The sequence below is a fragment of the Equus asinus genome, chromosome 2 (assembly GCF_041296235.1).
Source record: "Equus asinus isolate D_3611 breed Donkey chromosome 2, EquAss-T2T_v2, whole genome shotgun sequence".
Classification (NCBI taxonomy): Eukaryota; Metazoa; Chordata; class Mammalia; order Perissodactyla; family Equidae; genus Equus; species Equus asinus.
In genome coordinates this window covers 168427742-168439532 of record NC_091791.1, presented here as the reverse complement: position 1 = coordinate 168439532, position 11791 = coordinate 168427742, and the positions used below count along the sequence as shown (strand labels likewise).

Sequence of the window (11791 nt, the reverse complement as noted above, 5' to 3'; positions counted from 1 at the left end):
CCACTTCTATGGTTTAGAGCCTAATGGAGCCAAATCCATTAACATTCTGATTTAGTATACTCTTTATTTATTTATCTTTTGAAGCAGCAGGATATATTGAGGTATATTAAAAGAACAAAAGCTTTAAAGGGCAGTAGAGCAGTATCACTAGGCAGATTCTTTCCTGCACCTGCTACAGCACGGGCTCTTGCTCAGAAGAGGAGGTGTCCAGCAATGCCTTTAAAAATAAATTCACAGTTCAGAATAGGGATCCCAGTTTCTAGTGGGATCCTAGTTCAGCTTCAGGGTCATTCCCAAGACCTAATTTATTTCTGGCAGATGTTGGCTGTCTTTACATTTTTCCAATATTTTTTTATTAAGGCCTGCCTGCCAGTGGCCCACTCATTTAATTCCTCATTTCTACTTCTTAGTACCCAAAGAAGAGTAAGTGTTTGATCTCAGTGGTAGTGTTCTTTGCCCATTCCACCATTCTACAGCTTGTAATACCAACAGAGTTCCAATACCAATGAAAGGGCATCCTCTTTATTTTATTATGTATGTACTTTAGTGAGCTTAAAGTCTGTCTGCAACTGTTATCAGAAAGGAAAATCAACACATTTAATAGTAACTAGGCAGAGGAAACAACAGGCAAACAGAAAAAGTATAATAAATTAGGACAAGGAACAGAGTTGTTGCTTGTTAACATTGGCAATGGGAGAATACATATCCAAAAATGAAAGCCAGAAATAAAACACAGGTAATGAGTATATTACCCCCATACCCAGTGATGCCAAGAATTGTTTTTACAACCTTTGTTTCAAGTTATAGGAAATGAAGGAGCTACATATGTCTTGCAAGAGAAATAGAAACATCTTCCTGAAGCACAAGCCTTATATAAGACCTGACTACTTTCCTAGGAGGTAATACAGGGTGTATATGGTAAAGATCGAGAAAGATAAGGTACAGAGTGAAACCAAGAAACAAGGCAGGGGTACATTTTCCAAGGCCATCATGCCTAATGGGTATTGGATGCTACAATCTGTCGTTCAGCAGTATGTATAGATCAGACCTTGAAGACGGTCTATCTGGAAGTGGTCCATGCTTCTCTCCCCCTGGCTAATGCCATCTGCCTCTGTTGGTAGAGAGTCTGCAGCAGAGGACAGGAAGGCAGATATGGGTATTTACAACAAAAAGGGTAAGTAAGGCCCTGTCCAGCCATTATGTGAAGTTTATTGGGACAGTAAACCACTGCTGTTGCTTCCCCATAGTTTTCTCCATTGCATGGTAACGTTTCCAAACAGATTTAATAGGCCTAGCATGACAAAGGCTTTGTTGCTACTTATGAAACTCGGGAACATTTCAGTGTTTTATGGTGATAAGGTGGCAGAATATTTGAAACACTACTTTGGAAGACCTGGAATGTATGACTACCATGCCCAGAGATGATTACCAGAGAGACAGCATTCTGATGCCTCTGGGAAGGTGGCACTTTCTTTAATAACTCTTTTTTTAAACTTAATTATGATAATTTTGAAAAAATAAAAAAGCAGAGTATTATAATGAACTCACATGTCCCCATCACCCAACTTCAACAAATAACTCAGCCAATTTTTCTTTCTACTCTCTCACTGCCCCTGTCCACTAGACTATACTAAAGCAACACCCAGACAACTATTTAGCTTCCTATCCATTAGTATTTTAGTATCTCCAAAAGATAGACTATTTAAAAAAAACATAACTACAATAGCATCATGCCTACAAAAAAACTATTAACAGTTCCTTAGTATCAAGTGTCCAATAGGTATTCAATTTTCCTCAACTTTCTTATAAATGGTTTCTATAGTTTGTTTCAATCAAGATCCAATTAGGGGCCACGTGCTTGTAGATGGTTTATATGTCTCATAAGTCTTTTCTCCTCTGTAGGTTAATCCCTCCATCGGTGAGGATCTGAGAGGAGGATTTATTTCCCTAGTGTTGCCTCTTAGGACTTAGACCCTAATTTCTTGCTGATGAAAATAAAGGGCATTTTGGAATATGAAAGCAAAATATTTGGGTACTTTAGTATGTCCCTGGGGTCACCAAGAGCTTGGCATGGAAAAGGGCCTGAAGATTCTCAAAACCCAAGCCACAAAAGTTAACTTAAAAGGCAAGACCGGACATTTCATTTAATAGAGCTTCTTACAAACCTCTCTCCTCACTCCCATGCCCTTTTCCTCTTGTTGCCTGCATCAGAATCATAGTCCCATAAATTTACAAAATATTATTCTAGCTATCTCTGGAGAAGCAAACATGGTTTTTCCTAGTTCAAGCAGTACCTCTACCCTAAAGATATATTCCAGTGAAAATACTTACTTTGTGGAACTTCTGGGAATGTCAGTTGTGTCCACAAACTTAGTTCACGATGGCCAAGACCTCTCAGTTTAAAGCCTTTCACTACTGTGTGACCTAATTTTTAAACCCCAAACCAGGAAGCTAATCTGACAGGACAGAATCTTTGGAACTGAGACCATTCTGGAAAACTGTGAGCATACGGTTACCATTCTTGAAACCTATGTCATTCTCCATTGGTTACATTCTAACCTTAACAGGAGGCATTTAGTGCACAGGCCCAACCTGGGAGCTTTTCATGCACAGACAACTTAGACTAGCCAGGGCTCACCTGCAGGACTGGTAGCTGGAAACCAGGAAGGCTCTCTGGTGTGGTTCTCCTCTCCCTCTGACCTGAAGGATAGAGTGGATGGTGAAAGATAACTTCCTTGGGCAGTTCTTTGGCAGGGTTACTTATGGATGGGGGTAAATGAGTAGTTCTCAATCTGCAGTATGCTACTCCAAAGGGAAAAGACAGCTAAATAATTTAAGAGGTGGGTTATAAAGTTCATTCTTTTCCTCTGAGGATAGGATGCTGACAGAGAGGTCTGAGATTTGAGTTTAACTATGAGTAGAAAGATGTAGAGGTAATATAAAGATTTTGGTGAGCTATGGAAGATGACAGCCCCTTATCAGGAAGACTGGTAACAGAGGCACTTTTTTAACAAGATGGAGAGAAAAAAGGATACTGGTTTTATCATTCTCATTCAGAACTGAGCTCCCAGCAATGTTCAAACATAGGAATCTCAAAAGAAAAAAAAAAGCCAGTTTAATTTTTAATTCTTCAGGTGACCTTCTGGCTAAATAGCATGACTAGACCAGTGACACGATGAGTGCTATTTAGGCAAAATCCAAAGCCCCCTTCACTGTGAAGGAAATGGGATAACTCTTGAAGAATCACACTGGAAACGATGCTCTTGGGGGTAGGGGGCGCAAATCCCAACTTCTTTTCACCCTGAAAATCTTCATTTTAATATGTATGTCAATAGTTTAAGTTCCACTCCTTTGGGAATGTTATGTAACTTACCCGAACTGTTGGGGGTGAGGACTCCATTTAGGGATGGTCTGAAAGAAAAGATCCCTTGTCCAGAGGAGGCAGATGAAGGTCTAAGAAGGGAAATAAAAGCATCAGCAGAGAAAAGGAAGGGCAAAGGTGAAAAGCATATGTAAAGGAAGAGCCTATACATCTAGTCCAGAAAAGAATAAATCCCCTGCTTGCAGCAGAGAATAAAATTAAGTAGTTCGGATATATATTAGACAGTCCTATTCAACCTTCTCTTTTGTTTACAAGGTAGATTATAAACCTCAGTGGTACAGGCCAGTGGAGCAGTAACCCCAGGGCTGCTGGCTGAGTGTGAGTGTGAACAGATCCCAAGTGAAAGGAAGCACAGAGGTACTCACCTGTAAGATAGGCTGTGAGTGGAAGCTGGTGAAGGGGTTTCTGGAAAACATAAAAATGAGTTTGTGAGATAATCCATGAACTAGAGAAGAGATTCAGGTATACTGGAGGTCAGGGCAAAGGAAGTGGGGATCAAAGGTTTTCAGTAATATATGTTAGGTTTAGGGGCTAATGGCAAGTGAAAAGCTCACAAATCACCTAGCAGTGTCTCATACAGGAGCTTTCCTCTCCCTTTCATGAGTTTGGGGGCCAGGATCCATCCCAGCCTTGACGTGCCCTAATGTATCCGTGCCTTGATTTTGCCTCTAAGATGGAGATTACCAGAAAGCATGACTAAAGGCAAAGGGTTATTAAATTGGCTAGGAGTGACATCAGCAAAAATGGTGGAGTAAGCACCTCCAAAAATTCTCTCTCTAAAAGGAATGAGGAAATTGTCAGAATCAACTTTTTCAGAACTCTGGAAATTAACAAAGAGCTTGCAGCAATCTGAGGAATGTTTATTCCAGAAAAATAGCTGAATGTGGGTAAGAACAGTGAGCTCTGTGGCATTTTAACTTGCCCTATTCCCATTTCTCCTTCAGCTCCATGGCAGCCTTGAAAAGCAACCTGGCAGTCACTACAGGGGATGGAACAGGGTTGGAGCTCTTTCAAAGCCGCATTCCCAGAGAACTGTCATCACTGACCTGTCAAGTGGTTCACTGGAGACTCCACTTGCAAGGCTGCCTCTGTTTGACCTGACTTGGAGCCCAAACTCACCAGGACTTGGAGCTTAGAGTTCACCAAGTGTGAAATGCCTTTTCCCCAGAAGTGTTGGTGGCAAACAATAAGAGACACCTGTTTAGGATGCCTGAGGAGGTGAATATCAATAGGGCAAACAACAGACTAACCAAAAAGTATAAAAGGAAAAGCTGGGGAATGAGTTGTCCGTGGGGACTTTGGAAAGCAACACACATTTTTGGAAATCTAGGGCAAGTGTATGCACAGGACTGTGTGCACACTCAGGAAAAAACTGAAAAGGCCCTAAGCTCTCATCTGGTGCTTACCTTGAGAACATACAAGCAAGAAGTGAAGGCTAAGACACAGCTGTCAACTGCCTGGAGGACTGTTGAAAGTGCAGCCTCACACACACACAGTCCCTGAGCAAAGACTGAGAGACTCACTGGCTCCAGATGTTTAAGGAAATCTTTGTCCAATCACTAGCTGACCACTAAGCTAACTGAACAGAGACTTCAGTGGCCACACATGACAAAGAATATGGATTTTACAAAATTAGTTTAGGGGCCGGCTCTGTGGCCGAGTGGTTAAGTTCGCGTGCTCCGCTGCGGCGGCCCAGGGTTCGGATCCTGGGTGCGCGGACATGGCACCGCTCATTAGGCCACGTTGAGGCGGCATCCCACATCCCACAGCTGGAAGGACTTGCAACTAAGACATACAACTGTTTACGGGGGGGGGGGGGGGGCGGGCGGTTTGGGGAGGTAAAAGCATGGAAAAAAAAAGATTGGCAACAGTTGTTAGCCCAGGTGCAAATCTTTAAAAAAAAAAAATTAGTTTAAAAAAAGTCAAATAACAAGGGCCGGCCTGGTTGCATAGTGGTTAAGTTCACACATTCTGCTTCGGCCGCCCAGGGTTGGCTGGTTTGGATCCTGGGTGTGGACCTACGCACCGCTTGTCAAGCCATGCTGTGGTAGGCGTCCCACATATAAAGTGGAGGAAGATGGGCACGGATGTTAGCTCAGGGCCAGTCTTCCTCAGCAAAAAGAGGAGGATTGGCAGCAGATGTTAGCTTGGGGTTAATCTTCCTCAAAAAAAAACCCAACTTACCTACTATCCAGACAAAAAAACTTTAAAAAAAAAGTCAAACAACAACAAACAGCAACAACAACAAACCCTGGGGAGGGGGAAGAATCTGATTCCTAGAGTTGCCACATTATATTATTTTAAATGTTCAGTTTTCAACAAAAAATTACAAGGCATGCAAAGAAACAAGGAAGTATGATTGATAAAGGAAAAAAGCAATCAATAGAAACTGTCTTTGAGGACACCCAGACATTGGACTTTCTAGATAAAGACTCTAAGTCAGCTGTTTTAAGTATGTTCCGAAAACTAAAGGAAACCATGTCTAAAGCACTAAAGGACAGCACGAAAATGGAGTCTCAACAAATAGAGAATACTAATAAAGAAAATTATATTAAAAAGAACCAAATAGGGCTGGCCTGGTGGCACAGCGGTTAAGTGCGCATGTTCTGCTTTGGCGGCCTGGGGTTCGCCGGTTTGGATCTTGGGTGCGGACATGGAACCACTTGGCTAGCCATGCTGTGGTAGGCATCCCACATATAAAGTAGAGGAAGATGGGCATGGATGTTAGCTCAGGGCCAGGCTTCCTCAGCAAAAAGAGGAGGATTGGCAGCAGTTAGCTTAGGGCTAATCTTCCTCAAAAAAAAAAAAGAAAAGAAAAGAAATAACAAATGTTGGAGAGGATATGGAGAAAAGGGAACCTTCCTATACTGCTCGTGGGAATGCAAACTGGTACAGCCACTGTGGAAAACAGTATGGAGATTCCTCAAAAAATTAAAAACAGAAATACCATATGATACAGCTATTCTACTTCTGGGTATTTATCCAAAGAAAACAAAAACATAAATTTGAAGAGATATATGCACCCCTATGTTTATTGTAGCATTATTTACAACAGCCAAGACTTGGAAACAATCTAAGTGCTCATCCACAGATGAATTGATAAACAAAATGTGGTATATATATATAATGGACTACTACTCAGTCATAAAAAAGATGAAATCTTGCCATTTGCAACAACATAGATGGACCTCGAGGGTATTATGCTAAGCGAAATAAGTCAGATGGAGAAAGCCAAATACCATTACATTTTCACTCATATGTGGAAGATAACAACAACAAACACACACAGAGATACAGAGAACAGATTGGTGGTTACCAGAAGTGAAGGACGGGAGGGTGAAAAGCGTAAAGGGGCACATTTGTATGGTGACAAACAGCAGCTAGACTTTTGGTAGTGAACACGAAGTAGTCTATACAGAAGTTGAAATATAATGTACACTTGAATTTTTTTTGGGGGGGGAGGTGAGGAAGATTGGCCCTGAGCTAACATCTGTGCCAGTCTTCCTCTATTTTGTATGTGGGATGCCGCCACAGCATGGCTTGATGAGCCATGTGTAGGTCTGCGCCCAGGATCCAAACCCACAAACTCCTGGCCACCAAAGCAGAGTGAGCGAACTTAACCACTATGCCACCAGGCTGGCCCCCCAACTTGAAATTTATATAATAGTATAAACCAATGTGACCTCAATAAAAAAATTAAAAAGAATGCCTCTTGTGAAAGAAAGAAAAATCCTCTCTGGTAAGTCTTCTCTGTGGAATGACAAATGTTCTAGAAAACAGTAACAGTTCTGAAAAGAAACAAGACTGCCTTCTCAGTGCAGTAGGCAGCGCATCAGTCTCATAAGAAGAAAGAAACAAGAACTTAAGTGGGTGGAACCAAAATATTTCTTTTCTGGAATATTTTTATGTTTAATACACAGTGAAGAAGCCACATATACCCTTCAGGCTAACATAATTACAGCATCTAGTTAAGCTTCCTTTTAAGCCTAACTTCTACTGCCACCTTGTGGCAATTTAAAAAATCCAAGTCAATTATTTTACTCAAAAGTTATCCTCCCTCTCCTGACCAGAGGCTTTCAGTGACTTTCTATTGCTCGACTTTTTATTTTCCCCTTATCAGTTTGAGAACAGAAATATCATTATTTGAAAAGTAGTAACATATGTCTGGATACCTGGAATCACTGTGTGGTAACAAACAAAGTAAAATGGCATTACAGTCATGCAACACATAATGACGTTTTGGTCAACAACTGACTGCATATAGGATGGTGCTCTCATAAGATTAGTACCATATAGCCTAGGTGTGTGGTAGGCCATTCCATTTTATGATGTTCACATAACGATGAAATCACCTAATAATGCATTTCTCAGGACATATCCCCATCAAGTGATGTGTATATTACGTACAGAAAAGCAGAAATCTCATATCTGCACAGAATATGTTGGTTCTTGACTTTTTTTTTGTTTTTTTTTTTTTGCTGGGGAACGTTTGCCCTGAGCTAACATCTTTGCCAATCTTCCTCTATTTTGTATGTGGGTCACCACCACACCATGACTGATGAGTGGTGTAAGCCCAGGATCCAAACCTGTGAACGAACATAGGCCCCTGAAGTGGAGCATGCCACAGTTAACCATTACTGGGCCAGCCCCTCTGACACCTTTTTTCCCCTCTCACCAGTAAAAGAGTCTCTGGGAGTGCTCCTTCCCTGCAGGCCTCTGGCTCCCTGATGGACAAATAATAAACATCAATTAGTAAATATATACTGATTTTCTGGCTTACATATTCCTTATTATTTCTCTATATCTACACATTGAAGCATACTGTGTTCTCCCAGAGTGATCCAAGAAGGATCCACACTTTATTACTTCCAAAATAAACATGAGGGACACTGTTAATTTAGTCCTTGAACACTTTCACCATTTTCACCCCATTCATCCTCAGTGTCAGCTTCTAACATCAGGTCTGCACTGCCAACAGAAAAGAGAGTCCAAGAAAGGCATCAGATAATTTATGCCAAAACCAATGTAAGTTTAATATTCTTGTAAGTTTAAATAATGTAAGTTTTAAAAATGTAAGTTTAAAATGCTTTCATTTAGCATTGGAAATCTCAATCTGGAAAGAGAAGGTAAATATGACTTACCTGTCCCAAGCTACCAAAGCCAGCCACTCTGTAAGGGATAGACTCCACTGAGGAGGACCGGCTGTATAAGGTGAGAAAAGGAAACAAACAAACCAACCTGATGTTAAACTTTGACATAGACCTACATAGATCTAAAGTCTCCTCAGTCCCTATCTCAGCCACACCAAGATTTCTTTCACCTTCTAGCTTTTTTTTTTTTGAGGAAGATCAGCCCTGAGCTAACATCTGCCACCAATCCTCCTCTTTTTGCTGAGGAAGACTGGCCCTGAGCTAACATCCATGCTCATCTTCCTCTACTTTATATGTGGGACGTCTACCACAGCATGGCTTGCCAAGCAGTGCCTAGGTCCGCACCCAGGATCCGAACCAGTGAACCCCGGGCCACCAAAGCAGAACATGAGAACTTAACAACTGCACCACCAGGCTGGCCCCTTTCATCTTCCAACTTTTGCCAACAGTTTTAATGTTGCTGTGTAGGCTCTCAACTCACCTGACCACTTGGCTGCTATGCTGAGAACTGGGTCGTGGAGTAACTGAAAAAGAAGAGAGTGCAGAATGGAAAGTGACCACCAATGGTGTGGTCTGCCTTGCCAAGCCAATCTGTTGCAAGTGGGTATCTGATTATATGATCTTTTCATATCATACGTAAGAGTAGGAAAATCACATTATAGTCTCTGAGAGGAAACCATTTTCCATATGGGAAAAGGATATTTATTCATCTCACACAGATATTTGGGCAAAAAATGTTCTTTACCTGACTGTGACGGGGAAGTAATACCCACTGGTCGGGGTGTAGTTGATCTGCAAGGGAAAAAAGAAAAGAGGCAGTTCTAATATCTATAAGCAGAAGTTAAGTGCCACCTTAGAGGATAAATCAGATCATTGTTTTTAGAAACAATAGTTTCCTCTCTGAGCACAAATTGCTTACTATCATGTAGTATAGGTGTCACCCCAAAATATGGAGGGAAAGATTCCACATGAGACTCCTTGGTTCTCCAGCTCCCTAAGTGAAAACTTCTCCACTTCTCTATTCCTTGCAATAGGAGAAGTTTCCAAGTCCTCCTTTCTTCCTTCCCTCAGTGCATTACCAAGTAGTCTCAACTTTACATCTGTCTATCCATCTGTCCATCCATTCACACATCCACCATTCCCTCACTCCCTCCATCCCCTCATCCATCTATCCAACAAGCATTTATTTAGTGCTTGTACATCCTAGATCCTGACATTACAAAGATAACTGGAATATGGGTCCTATTTTTGAGAGGCTCACAGGCTAGTGGGAGAGACAAATTAGAAAAATAAAGCAATGTTTAGGTGTTATAATAGGTATATCAGAAGTACCGAAGTATCAAATGACACTAGACTGTAACTTCTTTGAGTGCAGAGGCCATGTCTTTTTAATCCATCAATACAGGGCTGATATTAAAAATATTTAACAATTCATAGGGTACAGACATTACCAATTAGAATAACTGGTGATGCACACTCAGAACCTAACATAGTACCTGATAAACAGTAGGCACTTAATGAATATTTATTGAATAAATGAATAATAGAACATCTAACTCTGTCTAATGAAGTCTTTTTTTTTAATTTTTATTTTTTTCGGATTTCATATTTCAAATTTGTATACATTACATCATGTTCACCACCTGAACACTAATTGTAGTGTGAAGTCTTGACAGAAAAAATGACATGTGAGTCAAATTTTGAAGTAGGAGTAGGATTTCATAAGGGGATGGTCAAGAGTGAGCATTACATTCAAGATTTTTACTTCAGCACTTTTCAGTGAGTAACTCTTTCTTGGAGAAGTGAAAGATAAATTCATCAACCACTTTCTCCACCTCAGAGCCCACTCAGGAGTTACAGCCAAGAGTCAAGAAAGAACAGAAACTGTCAAAGAGGGCTAGTATGGGGCCTGATAAAACTGACCTGCTTCCTTGGTACCAACTTGGAGATTCCTGTAGGTGAAAAAAATGGGAGTGAAGGAAGCTGCAGCTCAAGGGTCCTAATCAGTGGATCTTACTTGTGAGATAACTAAGCTGCAATGTCCTCTCATTGTGGTTGCTAAGATTCCCAGTAGGAGGAAAAACAGCGACAGTATTTCCTTAGGAAACTATTAGCTTTGGGGGATTAAAATTTTAGTTCCTCCTCACAAAAACACATTGGGAATTCTGTAGACTGATACATGTGGGGAAATATGGAGAGTCTATCGGAAAGAAAGAAAAATGACAGGATTGCAATGTGCTAGAATAGTTACAACAGTAAGATCAATAGGAACATTATATGAACACAAAGAAGATTCCTAGGAAGAGAGAAACGTCTAGGAAATAGAGTTTGAGGAGAGGAAGGGTCCTGAGATTCTTGAAGAGAAATTTTAAGTTACAAAAGATGTTTCTCCTATAAGAGAGCTTCCCAAATGGTAAGTTGTGACTCACTGATGTTCAAGAATGGGTTACCAGTGTGCTAAATATTAATCCTTTCAGCCCTCCAAGGTCGTCTGTGGCCTGGTCCATTTACTACAGTGTGCTTGTTGTACAGATATTATCAGTTATCCGTGCCATGATGCGAAAAAGTTAGGCAACACTATCCTATACAGTCAGCTAGATAGATGGGAAAAGTAGGAGAGAAATAGTAAGGGAAATCTACTTTATTCACCTTTAAGATGGCTAGGTATTTCTTCAGTTCTCCATTCTCCTTCCTTAAGACTGACAGCTCTCTAGGCAAAAGATGGAAACAATCAGTTCCAGCAGGTCAGTGGGATAAAAAACCTTATTTTTATTATTATAAACATCTAGTTAACGCATATGGAGAGATGCCTGCACTATACAAAGTATTTCTGTCAGAGATCTAGTGATTCAGGGGGACAACGGCAGGATTTTCATGGTGAGAAGCATCAGGTGGACGAAATAAGGAGTCAGGTGATATGGTTTCAGAGGTGTCTACATAGAATTCCATTTCCACTCCATCTACACCCCTGGCCTGCTGATGTCTGAAAATTTCCATCAAGAATCCCACCTTTTAGGTTAAGATTTCCAAAGCACACCCTCCCAGAGGTAACATTTTAAATGCTCTCTCAAATCTTTATCACTGTGAGAAGGCTATGTCCAATTTCTTGAGTGAGGAAGCAGTTTTTGATAGGGGGAAGGCAAAGAGGAAAGCTATAAAGTAAGGAGGGCCCCTTTGAGGAAAGAAAGAGAAAAATAAAATGGAGATTGAGGGGACCAAAAACTCTATTACCTGATTTGCCCAAAACAAACATAAACAC

At 40.9% G+C, this 11791-nt stretch overlaps 1 protein-coding gene across 11 annotated transcripts in view; it reads right to left on the bottom strand.

Annotated features, from left to right (window-relative positions):
* Positions 1–11791, bottom strand: part of RNF212B (ring finger protein 212B) — a 64549-nt gene that overhangs the window by 15312 nt on the left and 37446 nt on the right. For 5 of the 11 annotated variants that reach the window (XM_070504070.1, XM_070504075.1, XM_070504074.1 and 2 more), the window contains 10 exons: positions 11182–11242; positions 10456–10484; positions 9278–9324; positions 9014–9056; positions 8524–8584; positions 8058–8106; positions 3748–3787; positions 3374–3453; positions 2639–2700; positions 497–1126 (listed from right to left, as the gene is read on the bottom strand). In XM_070504070.1, coding sequence (XP_070360171.1) covers positions 1061–1126; positions 2639–2700; positions 3374–3453; positions 3748–3787; positions 8058–8106; positions 8524–8584; positions 9014–9056; positions 9278–9324; positions 10456–10484; positions 11182–11242 — 538 coding nt within the window. In that variant the 3' untranslated portion in view covers positions 497–1060. Of the gene's footprint in view, positions 1–39; positions 218–357; positions 1127–2638; positions 2701–3373; positions 3454–3747; positions 3788–8057; positions 8107–8523; positions 8585–9013; positions 9057–9277; positions 9325–10455; positions 10485–11181; positions 11243–11791 lie in introns of those variants that run through there. The other 6 variants (XM_070504069.1, XM_070504067.1, XM_070504068.1 and 3 more) reach the window with 3 other exon arrangements.